General features: G+C 45.7%; 1 protein-coding gene across 2 annotated transcripts in view; it reads left to right on the top strand.

Annotated features, from left to right (window-relative positions):
• OVCH2 (ovochymase 2) overlaps positions 1 to 24,712 on the top strand; it is a 1,017,769-nt gene that overhangs the window by 756,178 nt on the left and 236,879 nt on the right. For both annotated transcript variants that reach the window (XM_086955909.1, XM_086955910.1), the window contains one exon: positions 12,915 to 13,101. In XM_086955909.1, the coding sequence (XP_086812035.1) occupies positions 12,915 to 13,101 (187 nt within the window). The remainder of the gene's footprint in view (positions 1 to 12,914; positions 13,102 to 24,712) is intronic.

Genomic DNA, 24,712 nt, shown 5'->3' with positions numbered 1-24,712 from the left:
GTTTTCTGGTAGCTTTTGGGCTGGGGGGTGGGGCTTGGTTGGGCTTCTTTTGGGCTGGGTTTTTGGTATCCGGCCGGGACGCGGCAGAGACACCATTTTAAGTGGGGTGTCCCGGCCGCCGGGCGGGGGGTGGCGGATGGACAATTTTTCAGTTGAGGCGCAATGAGACAGGTCTCCGAGGAACCTTTCCGTCGCGTACATAGTCCTTTTGTTAAAGACATTTTTTAAACCTGCTCGACCGCATTTCAGGTCAGCGGTTGCGTATACAATCTGAGTTACTTGGGAAGAAGGAAGGCGGCAGTACAGCACAACCGAACAGTTCAGGATACTGAAAACTCAGTTATTCCATTTATATGTGCACCTTCTGTGGACTAAACGACGAGCGCTTTCCTTTCTGAGCACAGCCCAAACATTTGAAAGACAGATAAAACAACGGTTGTGGATTTGCAAAAAGGTGCCCGAGTATTTGTTCCTTCCAGCACGTGGCTCTTCCGATCGCTAACACTGAGCGGGGTTATCTTTGATTGAAGTGCACTCCCGGCTTTTTTCGGCATCACAGCATTCGCACTGGCCACTGCTTCTGGTCGGTGTATAATACATGGCGACACGCAGAAGGATTAGGGCGGAGATGTAGAACGCGAAAAATATATATAAATTCTGAGGACGCGCTTGCTATAGAATTGAATCCGGGGCTTGTGGTTCATAGGGAAGCTATACCCCATTGATATTGTGCTAGTGTTTTTAGCGCGGTGAGGGCCCCTGAAATTGGGGGCATGACAGTGCGAAATTAGGAGACGGGATTGACCAAATTATCCGACTGGAAGCGCAAAATGACTGCGGGTCTCACCGCCACAACCGCGGCTACACAGTCAACACACCGGTCGGACACAGTGACGTGTCTTTAATACCGCGATGTTTCTGTGAATCTCCCCTTTGTAGCGGCCCTAGCCGACACCGCGCCCTGCTCACCGGGCCACGAATGCAGTTGCTCATTTCCAGACACCTGCTTTCAGAGTGTGCCTTTTATTTACCCCGAGGCGGCGTCACAGACACCGCCTTTGAAGAAAGTGGCCGGGCCGCAAGTGTGCCAGAGTGTAGGCGGGATAAATAAACACGAACAACTTGCTGCGGATTGTCAACAGGGCGGGCTCGCCACACCCTGTCTGGGTTTAGGCCCGGACAGCGGGTGGTGTATCCTGCCGCGTCCCTGTGAGTTCTGCGGTTCGCCGTGGTCTTGCACATTTAAATCACACCCGCAAGCCCCTTGCATGGGTTTTGTGCCCGCCACAAGTATATTGATGATATTTAGGCCGGAGGATTAGTACAAAATGCGCCCCCTCCCCTTCAATCGCAAAATGGGGTGCACCCCCGGCTCTGGATACGGTATTGCTTCCTGCCCATTCCATTTGGATTTGTCTCCGTCGGGGGCGCGATGGTACTACGAGTAGTTTGGTTTGGAGGTGTCGACAGGTCGCCTCAGTGGCAATGAGCAGTTCTTATCCCCAGCGCCCACTTTGCTTCCTGTGCAGAAATGTATAGTTGCCGCAGGCTAAAGAACACAGTTGGCAACGTGCCCCCACAGCTTTAAGGGGGCCGGGTCCGGCCGGTACCCAGCACTGACAATGCTTCAAGGGCAGGTACCGAGACGGGCCCCTGTCAGGCTCAACATTTTCGGCCTAGCTCTCTGAATGGAAAGAAATCTTACCTCTGCAGCAGTGCACTGTTTCTGACGTAACTTGTATTTGTTTGCAGTTATATATTGTAAAACTCGAAGGGCTTTCCCTGAGCATCAACAAGGACATATTCATTTAATTTTGGTAGGCACTGGCGATTAATTGATTTGCTCAGAAACACTGTACCTTGAGCTGATGCTGAGACTCGAACCTGCTTCCTGAGCTCCAAGGTTAGTAGCTCTCTGGCCATTACGCCACAACCACTCGCACAAGACCCACAGCATTTTCAATGGTATATACTACGAAGCCATGGTGTTATGTATGCATGGGGTATATTTATCTTATCCAACTAACAACTTTGACAAAGGCAATAGTCATGGCTTGTGGTAGGTGAAATGTGACTTGTATAATATAGGTGGTGGCAATAACGGAAGCAGCAACATACCAGTAAGCTGAGCACATAATGGTATTTATAAGGGGGAGCCAAGTGCAGGGGTAGATTGTCTTGGGGTCTGGGAGAGCTATGGCGTCTTGGAGGACTACACGTTGCTTGGGGCAGCCTGGGGGGAAGGCTGGGGGGGGGGGGGAAGGAGTTGTATGTAGGGTCACGGTGGGCATCGATAGGGGAGTCGTTCGGGCCTCATTCGGGCTCCGGTGCAGCTTTGTCGGTAACCTGGGGGTTTCTGAAGGGGGTGGAGTCTACCCATCTCGCAGGGCGGGGTTTTTTTTGCAGAGCGTACTGGATCCTTTTCTTGCCGTTATGGGAGCATGGGGCGTTTTTAGGTGCTGACTACTTTGTGGGGTGGCGGCCTAGGTGCAGGTTTCGGGGGCTCGAGCGGACGGTACGGGCGTTATAGGCGTGAGCAGGGAAAGCGTCTCGGTTAGGCTCCGGGCATTTCAAGGGCATTTGGGGGTTGTGCGTGGGTGAGAGGTACGTTCTTTGCAGTGGGCTTTTTCCTGGCGGACAGGCTCTAGGGGGTGACTCACTGTGTGGAGGACTTCTCCCTGGGCGCCAGAGAGGACGCACGGTCCCATGACGGTGTGGTCATTCTCCGTAGTGAGCTCGACTCCAGGTCAGGGAGCACGCCCGCCGGAGGACAGGGGGGTCGCAACGCGCGGTGGGGTCTGACGCGGAACGGTGACGAAGCCATGTCGGGGGCAGCGGGGTAGGTAGGTGACGGGGGTGTTGGGGGCACTGCGGCAGGGTTTTTTTCCTGGCGGACGGGCTCCGGTGTGGGACGCACCATCCGGAGGGTTTCTCTCTGGTGGGACGGCCGGTTACGGTGGACTGCCTGCAGGCGCTGGGCGGCTTCCCAGGCCTTGTGTTGACAGGGGGGGGCCCTGGGAGCCAGAGAAAGGGCACGGCCCCGTTTCAGTGCGGTCATACTTCGTAGGAAGCACGCCCCGGGGGTGACTTTGACTGAGGGCATGGCCCTATACATTTAGTGACGGAGGGCATGGCCCTATGCATTGGTGACGGAGGGCATGGCCATATGCATTGGGGACAGAGGGCGTGACCCTATGCATCGGTGACGGAGGGCATGGCCCTACACGTTGGTGACGGAGAGCATGGCCCTACACGTTGGTGACGGAGGGCATGGCCCTATACATTGGTGACGGAGGGCATGGCCCTATACATTGGTGACAGAGGGCATGGCCCTATACATTGGTGACGGAGGGCATGGCCCTATACGTGGTGACGGAGGGCATGGCCCTATGCCTGCTGATGGAGGGCATGGCCCTATACGTGCTGACGGAGGGCATGGCCCTATACATTGGGACGGAGGACATGGCCCTACGGTTAGGGGGGAGGACCTGCCGGCGGTACGAAGGCATTGACCTGATAGCGCTGTGTTTGAGGGGGGTCCGCGGCATGCCATATGGTTAGGGGTGTGGTCCTGCCGGCTGGGTCATGCGGCACGTCCCTCGAGTGGCGGTTCTTCCTAATATATGGGGGAAGAGTAGGAGAACTGTTTGGATTATCGGGGGTAGGTCAAGCACAATAAAGTATTTAGCCAGGTGGAGAAGCAAATTGATGTTATGCTAATTGTTACTGTTTGTGGATTGTGGGAATCAGTTAGGGTAGGGGTTGGGGGTGAGTCAGGAATTTCATATTTATGAGGTTCAGATTGTGCGGCGCAGGCCAAGGATGTTATTGTGTAGGATGCACCTGCTTCCTATAAAGCGGCCTTTTTCACACCTACATTGAGTCTCGGGTCGGTGCTTTTCTTCCCCCCCCCCTACCTTTCCCCAATGGGCCCCAATGTGAACACAGGACTCGGAAACCGCGGAGCTGCTCAGAAATGTCATGTCAATCTCCATATTTCGCGTTCAAAACGGGATTTTGTTTCTCTTGGAGATTGCTTCATCCCAATTGCTGTCCGTCTAAAAGCCCATTGTAGAAAGGTTTTTTGTGAGTGGGGACTGTATTGGTGAACAGTGTTCACTATTTAAGACAGTGATTGATGTAGGAGGCCTGTATCAAAAAGAGAGCGATGTACAGAGTTGGCACTTCTTGAAAGCAGCGAACTGCTGCACGAAGCGGGGGGCTATTCTCTCATAATCTTTCACTTGATTATTTTCCTTCAGCCACATGCCGTTCGATTTGTTTATTTTCTGGTCACAGTCAGTAAACAAGCATCAAAAATAGTTTTTATAGAATAAGTTAGTTGAAAGGAGGGTGGATCCCCTGGATGAAAGTCAGCTGTAATACATTTTCGTGGGCGAGCGTTAATAGACAGCACCCAGGGCTTTAAGTGGGATAAAAAGACTGGGGGCTCGCAAAGGGGCGTGGCCGATGTATTTATTGGCGTGGCTAAATAACACAAACTGAAAATCTATGCTTAGCAAAGTGTGCCACCTGACTGGTATTTTGCTGCTTCTGTCACTACATTCGGATATATAATACAACTAGTAATATTACACCTACAACAAGCCAGGGCTGTTGGCTTTGTCAGTTGCATAAGATAAGTAACAACTATGGCTTCGTAGCATAGCCTATTGGGGAGAGGATGTGGTCTGACGGTTTCAATTATATTGAATTAATTATCCCCCCTCTTCAAGCCTTTAAACCCAATTGCACCTTTTGAAGCAAATGACCTCTGTGTTCTGCTACGATTGATGTTTATTTCTGTTTACTGCTTTTGATGTTTTTTTCTGTTATTGATTTTTAATAAAGCAATAAAGCTTTCCTGATTTCTGCATCATTTTACTGTCACCTTATTTGCTTGGAAGCACTACTTCAGGTGTCACTGCTTACAAGGCATAACACGTTTGAAAGACAGATTCGTTGCCTGCAACTTAGGCATCTGACTGCCATTCATCTTTCTAAATCTTTCACTGCTAATTGAGCAGACTGGTTTTAGAACCAGTGCCAGTACACACCTTAGGCGCATCACATGCATTTCAACCAGCCTAATACAGGCACCCTAATGCATACTTCCACTTCCAGCCCTGCATACAGATAGTAGAGAGTCTGGCTGGTACACCTGCAGCACCATCGTAATGGAGACATCCATATTTCACAGGGTCAGATGGATAAAGAGACTTTGGAAAAAGCATTAAGGCGGCCTTCCTCTCTCCACTGCACACCAATGGCAAATTCCACTCCGGGCACTATTTTCGCAAATACCTTTCTCCTGCCTGCTGTTGCAGGCAGGGCATGCTCTCTTCTAATGCTTTTTTTAAAACATCTTTATACCAAGGGTGCTAAATGCATTTGCAATACAATAGGTCTAGCATTTACGAGAGTTTAAGCTGTTGGCATTATAAATAACAATGCCTTTTATTTATCTTTTCTCTAAAATTACAATGCCAATAGCTCAAATGCTTGTAAATGCGAAACCGATTGTATTGCAAATGTTTGTTTAATATTGGCACCCCAGTTAAAATTATTGCATATGGACAGGAAGCTGGGGGTAAACCTAGGGTATCAGAGCTAGGATTCAAAGGCCTATTATGAGAATAATTCAGACTGGCTGGCCCTGATTCACTCATTTCGCCCCCCATAGTGGGTTCCATTTCTTTTGTGCCCTCGACTACCCAGGTTGTTAGAGTGGGCGCGTGAGCTACCCTTGACCTCCCGCTTGCTCCTGCACAGCCCAAGGACCGGTTCTCTTCCATTTGAATTGTGCTTTTTCCCCTTACTTCAGTGCTGGATTGGATTTTATCTATTTTCTCTCTTAAAGTACCTACTGCCTCGTTCAACAACTCAATCTTCTGTTTCATATGGCCAAATCTATCATCAATAAGGCTAGTTATCTGGTTCATCATTAAACCTAAAGTTGATTCTAGAATCCCTTTAAGGGTGTTTTCAAAAACTGCATGCTTTTTGGGATCATTGTCATCGGTGGGGGGGATATCTACTTCTGTCTGCGTACTACAAGTTTTTTTTGAATTACCACTAGGTGTACTTCTATTTGCTGAATTACTTGCGCATTTGAGTTTAGAGCTCCTGTGTTCCTACCATCAGTACCCCCCTTAACACACTTCTGCCTTGATCGCTGTGCTTTCCCTTTGGCCTTTTCTATTTGTTTCCTAGTTCGTGGTCTAGTCCCTAAATTAGGGCTATGGTCTTCGACCCGTTCTTTACTCTGGGGGACCGAGATTAGATTAGCCAAAGGAGAGTGATTATTACTACATTGAACAGTAATTCTAGGTGACAGGAGAATATTGGGCTCTCTAGACAGTGGGAACAACGTGGGTCGAGAGATAAACGTCTTTCTGTTAGCCGGATCTCGTGGGTGAGAAGCGATTCAGCTCTAACTAAAAAAGCATCTAAAGTGCCTACCGCACTCTTGCGTTTCTCCATGCTCCTGAGCTATTCGCTTCTATTCTTTACAAAAACTTACAATAGCAGCCTAAGATACACCGTTATTTAAAGGGAAGCTAGTGAGCCAGAAATCTAGTAGAATAGTGTAAAACTTAACAGTGAAAGCTGACACGCTAACTTGTTGCTATTCTCCTATAGCCCCTGCAATTAGGATGGATCTTATTTCATTAAGATGCAGTCACCATTCGCCCCTAATTGGTTTGCACATTAAAGGTCCTTTGAGGCTACCCCAAGTACTATTACAAATTATGTCAGGGTAAGTCGTCAGGCCCCCGGGACCCCTAGAATCTGGTGGCTTACAAAATTGTAGCACAACCTCCCAGGCTTAGAGTCTCAGAGTCTTATTGCTGGTAAGTCTATCGTTAGTAGCACGTCGGAGTGAGAGGCAAGAATTAGACGATTAAAGTCTTACCTGCTCCTCGACGGCACCTGGAAAGCAGTAGCCAAGGGGAGTGGCCATGCCCTGCCTGGCCCTGACGGGCACGGACAAGCCCACCCTTGGCACGTGCGCGTCCCGCGCCGTGGAGGCTCCCAGCTGATTTTAAGTGCTGGCGCTGGTCCTCTCGCGGCTCTTCTCGTGAGACCGCACTGCCTTCTGTGGATGTAGTACCCCGGCAGTCCTCGGTCCGCGAGGGTGGCGGTGGATTTGCTGAGGGGCAAGGTTCACCCCTGGGATCTCCAGGCAACACAGCAGCAAGGTGACAAAAGGTACAACAGGGAAAAGCAGGAGTCTGTGAAACAGTAAGCGCGTCCCGTGCCGCGGGGACTCCCAGCTGATTTAAGTGCTAGTGCTGGTCCTCTCGCAGCTCTTCTCGCGAGAACCCACTGCCTTCTGGGGGATGTAGTGCCCCGGCAGTTCGCGGTCCGCGAGGGTGGCGATCGATTAGCTGAGGGACAAGGTTCACCCTGGGATCTCTGGCCAACATAGCAGCAAGGCGACAAAAGGCACAACAGGGAAAAGCAGGAGTCTGTGAAACAGTAAACGTGTCCCAATCAGAAGTCAACAAGATAGTGTGTCACCTTCTTGTGACCCAAACCTTGTACAAAGAGCCATTGCAGGAAAGTGCTGAAGTGCGCAAATTAGGCACAAAAAATCGAGCATCCCATGGGAAGAACCTTATCCATAACCAATGCCCTTCAAACTGAATGGCAAGTAATGGGAAATCATCCGGCTGTACTGGTAGTCAACGAAATGCTGATGTCACATTTTGCCATAATGGCTTCTAGGCCTGCTTTCTCAACCATGGCCCTTGCCACGTCCACTGATGAGTAGGACACGGACAGCAAGTCTTCCCAAATAAAGTCATTAACTGAGTGGCACTCTGGCCATGACAATTGTTCTATAAGCTGAAACTGCCCATCTCTTTCTTGGGCACTACCCCTGTAGGGAAAACCATCAAGTTCTCCAGGGGCTATGTGTCAAAGGGGTTGGCCATCCACCCTTCATGCATGTCCTTTATCAGCTTGTCATGCACTACTTGTGGATGAGGCTTAACTGATTACATGTTCTCTGTCCAACACTGTATTCGCATTGCTGTGCACCCTAACCTAAAACCTGAAGCCTACCTTCACGGCACAGGCATCCTCCCCGCTTGGGTAAGATTCCAACCAAAAATTGAGCCTTTCTAACTTAACTGGTGTAGAGCTTTTTCACCGAGGTGCCTGTGCCCCTCTCCCTCCACTGTAGCTCCCTGTTCTTGAGGTGCCCCCTCCCCCTGAAATATGTTGCCACTTTGAACTATGACGTTGCTGAGGTCCAGTATCACCTTCCGTGTTCCCTAACAAGTGAACAGGGGATGCCTCCTTGAAAACTTGAAGCATTAATGCTTAAATCTACATAAGCCTATGTGCACAGACCCTTGTTAAAGTCCCAGCATGCCCCCTGCGTTCCTCCTTGGTTCTTGCTGGAATTACTCCTTCCTGGTCGGATGGCCTGAAAGGGGGTTTAACAATAGGCAGTCCACTGGCTATATATATTGTCTTCCCAAATTTGGTCAGGCCCATGGTCTGCTGCCAGAAATCTGTATCCAACTCTCCTCATCTTGCCTCAGGGTCCCATGTCATGTGGACACTAAACTACTCATCATACTGAGCCTAGGTGTTACACCCAATAATGATTTGCACTTGCTTATAACATCCTTATATTTGAATAGCGCTACACTACTCTTTAGATATTTCTCACAATCAATGCTGGTACTTTTCTTCTTTTGAACCTTCCCTTGCCCTAAACTCCCTATATAGGAGTTCCAACATCTCCACTTACTCACCTTTCCAAGTATGTTTTTTAGTGGACAACATCAAATGTGACCCCAGTGGCTTGGTGACCCACTTGTATGGGAGCTGCATATTTTAAGTTCTTTGGCCTTCCTTTTGTCCCCTTGCTTATCTTCATCTCCTACGCCTGTAGCCACATCCTTACCTATTGCTGAACCTGGCATACTCTCCTTATCTGCATGGCCTCTTTTACCTTCATTCCCTGCTTTTGTGTCCTCTGTTTCAACCCCAGTATCTCTCACATAATTACCTTTACTCAGCCGTGCCGGCCTCTCGTACTCGCACTCCACATCCATCTCTTTAGACATCATTACCGGGCGTACAATTACTCTTACCTGGCCGTAAGGTCGGCGCCCGCTCAAAAGCCACTACCTTGCCAGTGTACTTGTCTTCCTCCTCGTTTGTGTGTCCGTAGACCTCCCTTGGATCCAGATTGACACCTAAAAAACAGCACTAGATGTGGTATTAGAGAAAGCCCCCTCACACGTGGCTCTCTCCTTTTGTGGCACCCCTTGTTGTGATCTTCAGTATCCATAATTTCTCCCTCTTCAAGACTATCGTTTCCATAGTCCAATACCTACTCTTGCCATGTGAACACTTCAGGACCCCTTGTTGTGGCAGACACATCTTGTCACTCCCACTGCCACACCCTAGGGGCGTCCTCCGCTCGTCCCTGAGGGGCTGCACCTAACCCACTCAGGCATTCACCGACTGCAGACCATAGGGCCCCATGCTGATCCCATATCAACAAGGTTCCCGGCTGCTCCTGCGGCAGCCATGGCAAAGCCTTCCTTGAGCTTCTTATGCCATGTGTTGCTGGGTCCCACGATGCAGTCCGGGTGACCGTTCTGGGCCACACCTTCTCTTCCCCCGGGTGTATGCCAGCCACACCATACTCTCCAGGGTCCGTAACCTGCTGCGCATCATGTCCCTGAAAGTAAGAAAGTAGGCCTTGTGTACAGCACCCTGAAAGAACTGTCAACTCATCCTGATCCCTTCCCTACTAAAGAAACTGACCTGCCACTCTGCCCACCCCTCTAACTTAGCCCATCTTGCCTGGAGTAAACTTTGTTGGGTTAGCGTTAAGAAGACATCCCACTCAAATTCAGTCTCCTCACCATCACTCCACTCAGGTATGGCAGCCACTATTGCGGAAGCTCCTCTGTGCTGTGCCACTTGTGTGGTGTCCGCTTCTGTCCGGGAGCTATGCCCACGTTCCCACAAGTCCCTTGGGGAGTCCTTGGATTGATTCTGTTGCCCACCAACCCGATTCGGCACCCTGCTCCCCTGCAAAATGCCATCCCCACTCTCTCTGCCCCCAAACAAATCTGCATTTGCCCACCCCACCCCCCAGCTACCTCTCCTGTGGCAGATCCCAGCCCAAACTTGTGATCCACCAATTGATGCTTCTCCATGTGCAACTCTAGGTCTACTACCCCCTGAGGTCTCTCTCGGCACCAGATCAATGCTTCTCAGTTGTACAGACAGCTCCCTGGGGCTCTCCCTCCCCCATCCATGCTCTCTGACCTTCCACCTTGAATAGAATGACACCTGCACCGGGGCGTCCTACCAGCACCTGTACAGCTGGCTTTGGGAGGCTTCCCCTCACCCCCGCTTTTAACGCGTCATGATGCTTATCACCCACGAGCCCTCCCTCATGCCACCCCTCCCCCCCTTGAGGCAACACCCCGAGCACGCATGCAGGCTCTCACACTCACCTGTGATGCTGGCATGCTATGAGGTGGCAGGTATGCCATAACAGCACCAGCCACCCCGCTGGAAGTGGCACACGTTGGGAGCGCCAATTGTGCGACCGTGCCCCCATTCACTAACAAATCCAAACGCCTGGCCTCCAAAAGGAGGTGCAGCGCTTCGCAAACTCTGTTGTCCTTAATGATTCAATGACAACCTTGGAACCACACGCTGTATCTAACTAGCGCACTAAACTTCCAAGTATGCTAACCAAAGTACTGATAAACTTCAAAATATGCCACCCAGGAAGAAAAATTACTGATACACTAAGGGGCTGCCCCAACAAAATGGTAGGTGGCAGACCAAAATGGCAACATATATAAACCTTGGACTACATCCTTTACCAGATGTAGCCCAATAAGCCCAGTAGACTAGACTGTGCCTGCTTTCCCCGAATGACCCCAGGGACAGACCTCCTTCCCGTCTGATGTCCCCGAAAACCCTATCGTGATTCGATTAACGAATCGCAATTTGCATTTACTACCAAATACCGATTCAGTATTTAGTAGGAGCGTCCCTTCCAAATACCAAATCAAAATGGTATGTATTAATGTTTTGCAATCAATTTCTCGTCGCAAAATAATATTTAAAACCTGTGATAACCATTCACAGAGACCCTTCCCCTTTTAGAATTTTAACAAAATATTTTTGAAAAGCAGGCAGTGGTTAAACAGACCACTGCCTACTCTTACAAATGAAACTGAAAAGTGATTTTTTTTCTTTTTAAATGCATCCTGTTTTCCTTTAATGAAAACGGGCTGCATTAAAAAAAAAAAAAGATTGCTTTATTAAAATGCAATCACGGACATGGTGGTCTGCTGAACTCAGCTGGCCTCCATTCTTGTGATGGCTGCAATTCCTAGTGGGTCGAAAATTGTGACCTACCTCATTAATGTGTGTGTGAGGTAGGTGTAAACTATGAATCGCTAAAGAAATTCAAAAGAGTTTCATACATTAGGAACATTGATTTCTTAATTTCGATTCACATAAATGTTTGTACATCTGGCCCTCATTTATAATGTTACCTTGAAATAAATATTTTAAGCAAAGAAAGATCAGTGGCACCAAAAAGACAGCAATGAAAATAATTACACAGATTGCACTATCAGTGCTTGCACTAAAGGAGACCAGGTTTAATGTGGATGTGCAGAATAAAAATGCTGTCACCCACAGTGAGGAGAGCTAGTAACGGAAGCGGGCTGACCCACTCTCCCATCCTGAATATTGAGGTAGGAGGAAACAAAATGTGAATGGCAATTGAACAGACCAATAGGTGAAGACCAAAGGCCCAAAGCCCTTTATGTATATCTATATGTATGTATTTGTTAGGATTTCTTTTTAAACAAGGGTTTTGGCCAACCCCCGACTATAAAAAAGGGATGCCAAGAGGGCACTGGGCATGACAAAGCAAATAATAAAGAACAAACCTATTCCTATGACTATCTACTATCAAGGATAAAAGCGAAAGAACGAAACTGACAAATAATGTATAAACATCACATGAATAATACCAATAAATAACATTAGTAAAATTCTAAACATGTTAATTGAAGAGAATAAAAGAAATAGGCATATTTAATGTCAGCACGTATCATTCAAACTGAGTGTCAAATTATGCTCAATGTGTCTTGTTCAAGGCCGCTTATCAGGAGTTACCTGACACAGAGGTTCTTAACTTGTGGTCAGAGGGGCCCTTGGTTCTAGAACGCCCACTTTGGGGGGGGGGCACATTGCTTAGAAAATTAAATAATAATAACAGATCAATTAGATGAATACAAACAAAGAAGCGAAATTGAAAATTTTAAAATGTAAAACATTTGTAAATGTGAAAGAATTTGATATTGGAGCTTACAAATTAACTTGTTTAGGGTTTTGAATGAACACTCCTTTAGGTGCAACTGTTCCAAAAACGTACTTTATTAATCAAATCTGACCTTCCAATATTTCTCATCCACATTTTTATCTCCAACATTTCACCAAATATATTTTAAAAAGGGGTTAACCTCATCTGGCAGATAATCAATGCTTTCTGAAACCCAGGCCTTATCTCCTGTGTCTTATGCAAAGATTTCTTTCTCCAATGAAAGTGTACAATCAAAGAGATGCCCTAGGGTCAATGTCGCTATGATTATCATTGAACAGACATCCAGTTAAAGAGGTAGAAGCTATAGATGAAAGTAATGTAAGAATGTACACTTAGTTGATAAATGCTTGAGTGATATTTCATATGGTTTCCTCACTTTTCTCTGCATGTCTCACTGTCAATAGAGAAGAGATGGATTAGTTGGGGGACATTTCTCTTAATGTAAAAGCCAAAGAAGCATTCAGGACAGTATGTTAATAGGACTTGTACATTTGAACTCTTTCTGCTTTTCTCTTATCAGACAACATTTGCGGAGTTTCTTCATTCCCTCCCAAGTTTCATTCCCATGAGTTAGTTGGAGGAGAGGAAGCAGAACCCTACTCTTGGCCTTGGCAAGTCAGTCTACAAATAGCAGACTGTCACATCTGCGGCGGAACAATTATAAAGAAAGACTGGATTGTCACAGCTGCCCACTGCTTTAACGACAGGTAGGATTTGATTGTAAGGATCAAGATGAACATGTGCTCTCCTAAATAATTTCATTTTTAAAGATGCACAACTGGGACTGTCATGTATCTAGGGGATCTTGTCTCTTGTCACTTTTCCCCTTGGTTACAAAGGGCTTATGCTTTTTCTTACACCACACAGTGCATTGCACAGCATGACAGAACTGCAGACTCATTAACTACTACTTCATCATGTGCTTGGGGCTCCCCAATGTTTGAAGGGCGAGGGCACCCATTGGACGGGCTAAAAAATGTGGCACAAGGTTTCTGGGCTCCCTGCTTGGCTCTAGAACACGTGCAGTTTTGAGAGCGAAACTTCCCATTCCACGCCAGGGCTCTTGCTCCTTACCCACAAAGAGCAGATACTCAAGATTAGGGAGGGGAGGCTGAAAAATGTAGACCTCCTCCTGATTGGGCCACAATTTCTATCTCCTCACAGGAGGGTGCAGTCTTCAATAGGGGAACATGAGCCCAATTGAGTGATACGTATCTGTTTGTCTAGAGGCATACAAGTGAGTAAAATACCAATTTTCAATTTCTGTGTGCTGGAACACTTTTAACCCATTAAATAGAACACCAGTGTCTACTTATGTATTTCCAAAAAGGATTCGCTTCTTCTCTTTTTCATCTTAGTGTCCTACTAATAGTGATACTACAGCCTATAATACTGGCTCGTTCGCCATTAGAGGACTCTTTGGCGAACATGAGATGGTGACGATGAAGCCTGACACCTGGGAAGTCTATGAGGCCATGTATCAGTACTAAGGTCTTTTTGCCCAGGGAATTCTCTTAAGGTGTTTTGTCTCTGTACGAAACATTCTAATGGTTATTTTTTATTTTTAAATAACCGTTACTTACAGTATTTTCTATATTGTCATTAATTATGGGGACATGTAGGAAATGGGGTTATTGGTTGAGGAGGATAAAACCCTACTCAAGCAGCAACCACAACTTCTGCTAGGTTGAAATCACAAACTCCAAATTAGCCTTTGTTTAACTCTCCGGTAGCTTGGCACAAGCAGTCAGGCTTAACTCAGAGGCACTTTGTAAAGTATTTATGCAGCACACCAAACAGTAATAAAGTAAAAACAGAAGAAAAATCTCACACTAATTTAGAAAAAAATTGAGTAACCTTTTATGAAATATTTCAGGCCAAAACAATAAAAAAACAAACAGTAGAACCAGAGATAATACATTTTAAAGATTTAAGTGAAAATAGTGATTAGAAGCACAATGCGCCAGCCGTGGTTATCTGATCACACCGGACCAGGACAAAGTCACAGGTTCAGACTGACCATTATGTAGCATGGACCGGATACAGGGACCAAGTTTACTCCGCTGAACAAAATATCTTAAATGTGAGATCCTGGTACTAGCATGTGTCATGCAGCATTAGTTATGAGAAAGCTGAGGGGCTACGATGCTGAGTCCTGTGTCATCATCAAGGATTCTGTCGATGAGGGGATTGCAGTACAGAGACCTGCATCGAAGATGCGCCATACACTAGTGGTTCCCAACAAGCTGCGGGGCTGCAAAGCGGAGGCCTGCGTGATCGCCAAGGATGTTGTTGGCGAGAGGCTTGTGATGCAAGACCTGCGTTGAGGAATGCATCACGTATAGTGGTTTCAAGGAGGCTGCAGAATGCAATGAAATGCTTTGCACTGCATCTGTTCTGCCCACAGGACCACTGCAGGGCTGACAGTGCACCTTCAGGCCCACTTCCAAGAGTCCAGGACTAGGGTGGCACCCCTTTGGGGTGTTGCGCCAAGTACTCACAGCAGACTGAGTCCAGGTGCCTGATTAAAGGTGGTTGGAGCCGTTTTTGTTCCTGAGGCTCTGGTCAGGAGGCCAGCCTGCTAGCCCTTGGAGTCACTTTGGTGGTCCTGGATTCAAGATGCATGTCCAGTGCTTCTCATTCAGGCAGCATGGCAACAGGCAACAGATTACCAGTCCTACTTGCCGAGCAACCCAGCAGTCTTTCAGAGTCTTCCACAGATCCAAAGTTATGCTGAAGAGTTGGGTCTGATGGTTAATTATTTATACATGGTGCCATGTGGAAGGGGGAGACGGTTCTGGGGGCTTTCACCCTCAGAGGTGCTTAGAATTACTACCTCCCTGACCTGGCCCCCAGATTGTTTGACGTCACAAAAGACTAAGGGGCATATTTACAAGGGCTTTATCTCCATTCTTTTGGCGGAGATAAAACTATCGCCCTATTTACAAGAGGTTGCTAACATGCATAATCGCATGTTAGCACCCTTTTTCCCAACGCCTCACTTTGCATCTCTAATGAGATGCAAAGTGGGCATCACTGGGCATACCCTGGATGGACTACCTTGCAAATATCGCTGATGTTCACATCATGATATTTACAAAGCTGCCCTAGCATTTTAGCACACGTTAGTTTTTTCTGCTAAAATGCAGGCTTACCTATCCCTAACATTGGGGTGGAGTATGCTGATATGGCCCTGTGGGTCGTATCACCAAGGTTATTGCCGATTTGCAGGGAACATCACTGGAAGACCAGCAATGTTCCCCGCAAAACGGAAATAACCTCGCTATCTCTGGAATTGTTATCTCCCTGGAGAAACGCTTTGTTAATAACGCGCTACCAGGGTGATAAATTCCAGAGATAGCCTGCGATAACAAAATTATCGCTAAGCATGGCCAGCGATAATTTTCGCTGGCCGTTGATAATATGCCCCTAAATGTTAAATCCTTTGTAAGTGTGCTCAGGCAGAGCCTTTGTGATGTACCAGTGTGGTATGTGACCGCTCTTCCTACTCATCCATCATGTCACAGACAGCCCATCCTGCTACCACCTATTCCCATTTTCTTTTACCTTCTGGGAGCAATACATGAAGGCCAGCTGCCAGCTATACATAGTTGTGTGACCCAGGATGATTAGGACAAGAAACTTTCATATAATACGGTAACCCAGTGTTATCCTTTGTGAGAAGTAGTCCTTGCAATAGTGAAAAACAAACGTAAGTGTATTTCACTACCAGGACATGCAAAATTTAAAAGTACATTTCCAACTTTTTAAATATATTGAATACTCCCTGATTCATATGCCTTAAAAGGAAGGTTTAGGCCTGACAAATGGTTCAGTTTGCCAGGTCAAATTGGCATTTTAAAACTGTACACACAGTCTGCATGGCAGGCTTGAGGCATGTTTAAAAAGGCGAATTAAGTGGGTGGCTCAATTAGCGCTGCAGGCCTACTTGTAGCATTTAACTTACATGCCAAAGCTACATGTAGTACCTCTGTACTGGGGACTTTCAAGTTCAATAAATGTGCCAATTGGGTGTAACCATGTTTACGGGAGAGAGCACAATCACTTTCGCACAGGTTAGCAGTGGTAAAGTGTGCAGAGTCCTAAAGCCAGAAAATCGAAGTTAGCAAAAACAAGAGGATGGAATGCAAAAAGTTGGGGGGGGAGGAACTAACACAAAATTAGGTCCAGGAAGATAGCAATCACATAATTAATTCATTCTTAGAAGAAGCAACAACATTGTTGCAAAATAACATGCGAGGTAGGATCAAGCTGACCATATGGTCCAAGATTACCATTCTGCTCAGATTATTTATTCCAATTTCAGTTGATATTATAATTTAGCAGGCTTTGAAAATCTTTCCAAAATAACATTTATGAAATTGTTTCAATATTATTTTAACAATCTCCCTCTATCTTGTGTTGTTTATAAAAGATTGCGCTCAAATAAACTGAGTGACATAAAAGAAGGGACATGGTTTGTGCATTCATTTACCTTGCATCAAAGGGATGGTCAACATTCAGTTCATTCATCTGACTCCATATGCCACCACAGCAATTTCAATTGCATTTTATTTTAGCCTATGAAACCAAGAAAACTTTGTATTATGTTCTCACCGAATATGCTGAAAAATCTCATATATCAGTAAAAAGGGACCTCCCAAATTGTCATGTAACGGACTAGAGCAGAAGTTCTTAACCTGTGGTCTGGCACCACCTGGAGGTTCGCAATCTCTACTCAGGAGCAGGCCTGGGTGGAGTTTTTGAAGGTCTGCAACACGGAATTCTATGAAGTGACAAAAAAATGTTGCCAATCAACATAGAATTCCGCGAGCGGCGGAGTGCCTTACCTTGCGCCATACATGCTGATTTTCAGTGTTGAGTGATTGTTCCGCACTGTAAAATCATCGCAAACGGCATCAAACACAGAGCAAGAGGACACAGCTTCTTTCTGCTGCTCGAGTAGGATTTCTACTCGAGTTACAGCTTCCTCAAAGCGAACGATAGGTATGTCAACGCAACCAGTAGCGACCATCTGCGTTGAGAAATCTTGCTGGGAAGCAGTCTAGTGTTGGATTTTCCTTGATCGCCAACTTACCACTTGGCAAGCACAGGCTGGAAAAAGACTACACTCTGCGAGTGGAGTTTTTCGGAACTCTGAAAGCTCTGCGTCGAAACACACCTGTGATGCACTCACCACCCAGGTGGGAACCCAAAGATGAAGCATGCCGCCAACTAGTTTGGTGGGTGAGGGTGCTTTTGAAAACCCAATGGGTTTCCCCTTTCCCTGGTCTTTTAATGCAGTGAATTTTGATTCCCCCTCAGGGTCGATTCCTATTGTTGTTCTGTGTACATTTCTAAAAGTGCCATTTTCGAAATACAGAATTGTTATAAGAAAACTCAGCGGCAGTAAAAAAGAAAAACCGTTGCTCTGTGTAGAATTGTAAAAACAGTGAAGATAGTGTTCTAGAGTCTGATCATTGTTCTGAGGATGAACCCTGAGGACAGGGCAACCTTAATTTGAAGTAGTTTGTTGAATGATTACCAAAAACAGGACACAAACAGAGGACCTTGGACGGACACAATAGCCTAAGGGAGGCCCATGGAGACGAAAAATGTCCCTCAGATTTGTCACATGTCTTCCAAAGAAGGTAATTTCTTTAAGGCTATAAAATGAGCCATCTTGGAGAAGGAGTCAATTGTTTCCATAAGTACTTGATTACCCACAGAGGGCGGTAATGCTACAATAAAGTCGGTAGGGATGGTTTGCCAGGGTTGGGGTGGTACTGGAAGGGGATGAAGAAGGCCAGAGGGTCATGAGTGAGAAGCCTCATTTTGAGCAAAAGTAGGGCAGGAAGTAACACAGAGGTAAGTGTCCTCTCGAATGGTAGGCCAAGAAAAGGAGCGAAGTAAGAGTTCTAATGTTCCCTTGTCTCCTCTGTGGCGTACAACTGGAGAATCGTGGCACATCTTAAAGACTTCCTCACTTAATGCTTTGGATGGGATAAATAAAGACTTCTCTTTGTACACCAGATTTCTTAGTAACTTTGGTATAATCAGCTTGCACCTTTTTGAGAAATGATTGGTAACTCCAATTATTTGTGAGGAGGGAATTTGTTCTGTCCAAACTGTGCAACAGATTATGTAGTAGGCATAATAAAAATCTGTACTGATTAAAAAAGTAAGCCCAATGAGCCGGTCGGCTATTTCTGCATTGTAGATTTCTAAAACATTGAAGATTATGATGGTCGGTTCAAATTGTCGAAAGGTTAGAATATGAGACACATGAAATATTGGCTGTTACAGTCCCGACAGGCCCATCAGAAACATTCATCTCCACAATGAATCTTTTTGTTTGACCTGGATATAGAAGCGTTGGCACTTGCATGAAGGCTTGTTTTAGTTTGATGAAGGCTTCCTCGGCTCGAAGGTCCCAATGAAAACTGTGACATAGCATAACCTTCTTTAGGATTCAAGTGATATCGCTAGAAAGTTGAGTGCAGTCTCTGATATACTGCAGATAAAACTGGAAAACCAATGGAAGCATTGACTCTCTTTACATTAGAAGGGGAAGGCCAGTTTAGTATGGCTGAAAGTGGATGTATGACGTTACAACGCATACCTTTACCACGCATACCATTACAACGCGGTATTTACAACGCATACCGTTACAACGCATAGCGCTTAGAGGTGCTGGATAGTGGTAAGTATAATTTTATATTCCAACTCCAGTCCCCGTGGACACTAGGGAAGGTGTTGGATATAAAATTATACTTATTCCCTATCCTAGAGCGCCCCCCAGCGCAATGCGTTGTAATGGTATGCGTGGTAATGCCTGCGTTGTAGTGGTAGTGCGTGGTAAAAACTTCGTTGTAAACGTTGTATACCGCTGAAGGTCTGTTATGATTGATGGAAACCCCCGCTGTTAAAACAAAAGCCTATGTATCCCACTTTAGGTTGATCAAATTTGCAGTTTTGCAGCTTACCGTTCAACTGATTTTGAAGTAGTCTGTGTAATACTTGACTGACATGTTTGTGATGTACAAGGGGATCTTTGGAATACACCATGGGGTCCATAAAATGCTGGAATACAGCAGGAGCATTACTTAACCCAAAGGGCATTCCTCGATATTCAAAATGGACTACGAGAGTCTTAAACACTGTCTTCCATTCATCTCACTCCTTGTTGTGCAACAGATGGCTTGCCCCATAAAGATCTACTTTAGTAGGGATTTTAGAGCCCTCGACCGTCAATGCAGGGTCTGAGTTTGTTCAATTTCCAAGTGACGAAGAACATAGAGGCCCCTGCAGGAGTAAAAGAACAGGTGATTAATCCATTCTGTGAGTTCTCATCCAAAGATAGCTTGAGAGCTTCTTTCTCAGACTCCGGGAGAGAATTTATTCTGGGGAGAAGGACCACTGCTCCAGGTTCTAAAGGAATGGCACAATCAAACTCTCGATGTGGACATAAGGAGAACTTTTTAGGTTTCCCAAAAATATCAGAAACATCTTGATATTGCTCTGGTGTGGCCTGTAGTACATTAAATGAACCAGGATCTTCGTTGGAGCCATAAACATATCTTTGGGGATCCAATTCTCCTCTGAAAAATAACTAAATTTGCGGCAAAGCTGGGTGCACAGGGATATCTTTCTTGTTTCCCAGTTCATGTGAAGATAATGGCTGGACAGCCATAGCACACTCAACATGATTACATGGTTTGGGGATGCAATGAGATCAAAAGAAGCATTTTCATGGTGTTTTCCGAAAGTTAGCTTTATTAGAATTGTCATTCCTGCAACTGGTCTGGGTACCAGGGGTGTATTGATGACGGTCTGAACCTGCTCAGGCATCTTCTTGGTAATTCAGGGAACACCATTTTCATTATCCCAGTTCTCATCCAAATAGAGACTACTTGCCCCACTGTCTAAACGTGCTAGTATTTGCTCCTTTCTACCATTTGGGGTTTCTAATAGGAATGGTAAGAGTAAAAAAAAAGAGGCTGATGACTCTTGAAGTTTCAAAGAAAGGGATGTGAGACACTCCTGTCCTTTACCCTTTTACAAGTGACAGGATCTGATGTATCCCGAAGGCCTTGGTGGGAAAACACAACAGACTGGAACCAGATGTGCTACAGATCCACAATACATGCAAAGTCCATATTTACGGCGATGTTCCCTCTCTGTCTCAGATAGTGCCCCACGTGCAACACCAATCTGTAGTGGCTCTTCTCAACAGCCCTTCAGGAAAGGATTCTACTTCACAAACTGATAACCGAGTAATTCCAAAAAAGGAGGAGGGCCAGCCCCTTCTTTTTGATCTCTGATCCCAACCCGATATTTGATTGCTAGGGCTTGATCCATTAAAGAGAAAGTTGTCTCTGTGCAGGTGAATGAGCTGGTCATTTATTTCTTCTTTGAGACCTCTGCAAAAGGGTGTGGCAAGGGTTAATTTAATCCATGCGGTCTCTGCTTTCAACCGACAAAAACAAGTAATATCAGCCAATACAGGTTAAATTTTTTTTTTAATGAAAATCGCAAAGGGACTCCTCGGCTGAAAACTCCAAATCAGGTCTTTCAAACATCCGAATGTATACTGTCAAGAAGGTTAAATAGTTGGAAAGATTTGATATTCTGAAGCTACGAGAGGGGCTGCTCAAGCCAGGGCACTAATAAGGTATCTGTCCTTGGCTCTATCCTGACTAAATTATGCTAGACAGAAGGCAAAGAAAATTGTCAGGGAGCCAATGAATTCCTTCATCTTGTTTGGATCTCCAGAAAAGTGTTGCTGATGAAACTATTGGAACATCTGAAGCCCAATCGACTAAAGATTGTTGCAGAGTGAGATTTTTTGCACATAACTGTTGCAATTCTTGTGTCTGTTGTTGGACAGTCTAAAGCTTGAGCTTGACCTGCTTGATCTATAGGTGCCATGACCTGGGCATGATCTGTCTCCCCAGGCCCAAGACCGAATTCTGGGCACCGAAAATTGTCGTCCTCCGAAGATTGGTACCTAGCTGATGTTCTTCAGTGGCAGTTGAATCTGGAGGTCCACGGCTTGGCGGGCCTGGCCTGCCAGATATAAGGGGGACCCCTTCTAGTAGCCACAATGAAAGCGGTACAAGACAGGACCAAAGCAGATAGGGCCTGCGGGAAAAAGCCCCTGTCGAAGGAAAGAAACCAGTGGGGAAAAAATCTCCATGGATGGCAGAACAGAGCAGGAGTGGACCATATGTTCCAGGAGCAGGCAAGGAATCCAGGGAACAGAACAGCAACAATGAGCAGGCAGGAATATCAGGGTGAAGAATACCAAACAGAAATCAGGACTAAGTGGAAACAAGTTGGAAGTGAAGAGGCTATGACAAGACTACTGGAGCATTGCAACGCAAGGATAAATAATTCTTAGTTCCTTTAGGTTAGACTTGACAGCCTTAGGGTAGTTTTCCCCCAAATCTTTGACAGTTTTGCCTTACCTTTTTGCTGATTTCTTTTTGTTGGCATTAGGAATCTGAGCACTTTACCACGGCCAACCAGTGCTATAATGCATGTGCTTCTCCTCTAAAACATAGTTTGAATGACTTATCCACAATTGGCATTATTAATGCATCTATAAGGCCATAGTATAGTGCACTACATGCTCCCATGGCCTCTAAATTAAATGTTACTAGTGGGCCTGCAGCACTGACAGTGCCACCCAATCAAGTAGCAAGTTAAACATATCTCAGGCCTGACACTGCAGAACCTGCATGTGCAGTTTTACTGCAACATCGACTTGGCATTTAAAACCCCTTGCGAAACCGTGAATTCCCTTTTATTACACAAGTCACCCATAAGCTTGGCCCTAGGTAGGCCAAAGGGCAGGGTGCGATGTAATTAAAAGGTAGGACATGAACGTTCAAGTTTTACATGTCCTGATAGTAAAAAAAATCCCAAATTAGTTTTTCACAGCTGTGAGGCCTACACCTTCCTCTCATAGGTTAACATTGGGAATTCCTTATTACACTCAAAAGCTGTGATTCTCGATTGATATGGAGTTACTGTTATGTATCATTGGAATGGTAACAATAAATACTCTTTACTGGTAAAAATGAATTTATCACTCCTCTTTTAAAAATGCCACTTTTAGAAAGATTAAAACAAAAAGATTCAAAGATGATGAACGGAATGCAGAGCAAATCAAACATTCACCCCCAGGCAAGACATCTGGGTTAAATCCATTGTTCTTTTACTCGCCATACCAAGCCAGTTTAGACCCAGCCATGTGCAAATCAGTCTTGGCCCTGTGCCTCATGGGAACAGTCCAGCCCGAACTGCTAAGCCATGTCCTCCCTTGTCCGGAAAACAAGCATCCTGGGACCGGTTTCGGGACATCACCTCTCATCAGCCAGGATAGCTTGAATCCAGTGGCACAGTGAGCCCGGAGCCCACGTCTGGGCATACCCTGCGCACTTAGTGCGAGAAGGCAAAAGACACACAGACGATGGACGAAATGCAGAGCAAATCAAACATTCAATCCCAGTCAAGAGATCTGAGTTAAATCCATGAGTTCTTTTGCTTACCATGCCACCCCAGTTTAGACCTAGCCATATTTAAATCAGTCTTGGCCCTGTGCCTCGTGTGAACAGTCCAGTCTGAACTGCCAAGCCGGGCCCTCTTTGGACCAGAAAGAACTTTGGTATAACAATTTGAGTTAGGGAACAGTAATTAATTAGATAAACTCCTGAGTGGGTTTGAATATAGGTCTGATTGTTATGTTCTAAAAAGATTAAATTGATGTGTTCCATCTCCGTGCAACAAATCCTTGTCGGAGGACATCATAAAGTGTGAATAATGCTTTTTGATATGTTCTCCTGTGCCTGCCAGGCCATGAATCTTTCTACATAGTTACTTTCCTAATATACCTTCTGCATATATGTTGAATTAAATACATACCCCTTAGCATAGTAATACTCAAGGCAGATTTAGCTCTTGCACTCCAAACCTCCATTTTTATTTACTCTCCAACCTTCACTTTAACCCCCGCACCCTAAATACTCTGGCAGGAGTACCACAGCACCTTCCAGTTCATGCATCCCCAGTGCCAGTGGCTTCTTAGCACCATGACTGAGTGCTTATCCTTCTGTTTTCCCTGCTACTCATGCCTCTTTCTACCCTCTGCTCTCTTTATTAATTTGATTGAACTATGTGTCTTTCAGTTTATAGTTTTCAAGAACGTGGCAGCGTCCTTGACAGATTTAAACGCTTGGCACTTTCCTATATAGCTCCTTTAATCTAGAGAGTTGAGCCATCAAAACCTGTGCTCCTGCTGCTTGAAATTGTGAAATTATGTTCTTGTACTCCTTTTCCAAGTTTCTGCAATCATATCTGAGTAAATATGACAGGAGTAAATATGGTGTGTACAGAAAGATTTCTCCTTAATAGTTCTGGCAAGTCATTTCTTTCACTCCATAACCTAAAAGATTCACAAACATAGTTCTGGAATACTTAGTGTGACGAGAAATGTGTGCAGGGACCCTGTAGGCTCACATTAAGGTTAACCTGTATATATTCGTACAACACATGCCCTTAATAATGCCTCAACCAAAGAAATCGATCCAGCGCTATCCTCCTTATGCTCTAAGATCCCTGGGATGCATACATGTGAACATCTCGCATGATTCCCCAACTGTTCCTATTTATTTTCAAGTCATAATATTTCCTTTACTAGTTTGTCTTTTGATTCAGCAGCAGAATACAGCTTATCTTTACGGGAAAATGATGGCTCCACCCTTAAACTTTCTGCTGACTCCTCCTCTTCTCTCCCTCTGTGGCATTGCTATGACATCAAAGGTGACGGCTGCACAGGTCCTGCACCATGCTGATCTTGCTTGCTTCTCCTGGTAGTCTCTGAGTAATACATTGAGGTTTGTATACTTGGTGAAGATTTTGAAGGCTGAGAGCCTAAGGCTGAATAAGTAGCTGCAATGCCACTGAAAGCAGAGGTTTCTAAAGTTATTACAGGCTATTTGTTAAGCTGCGAAGCAGTGAATCCATGTCCATGGCGCCCAGGTATTGGCGCTTTCCCAGTGTGTTTTACTTTTTGTGCAGCCCATCCTGTTGCAGCAGGGAAGTAAGAGCTCCCCCCTATAAGCAATTTGTTAACTGACTGGGTTGGCATCTGCGGTGCCTCTGTGGCGGTAGCCGTTCACAGTGCTAGCTGCCCAAGGTACATACCTGGGAGGCTTCAATGATTTGCTAAAGGTCTGCCTGATTGTCAATTGATGGGTTAGGGTAACTTCAATATTATCAATAACATCAGTAGAATAATTTCTCTTCCTTGTT

Source organism: Lissotriton vulgaris, chromosome 2_1 (genome assembly GCF_964263255.1).
Source record: "Lissotriton vulgaris chromosome 2_1, aLisVul1.2, whole genome shotgun sequence".
NCBI lineage: Eukaryota > Metazoa > Chordata > Amphibia > Caudata > Salamandridae > Lissotriton > Lissotriton vulgaris.
Note: the sequence above shows the minus strand (reverse complement) of the source record. Positions and strands in the feature narration are given on the sequence as shown.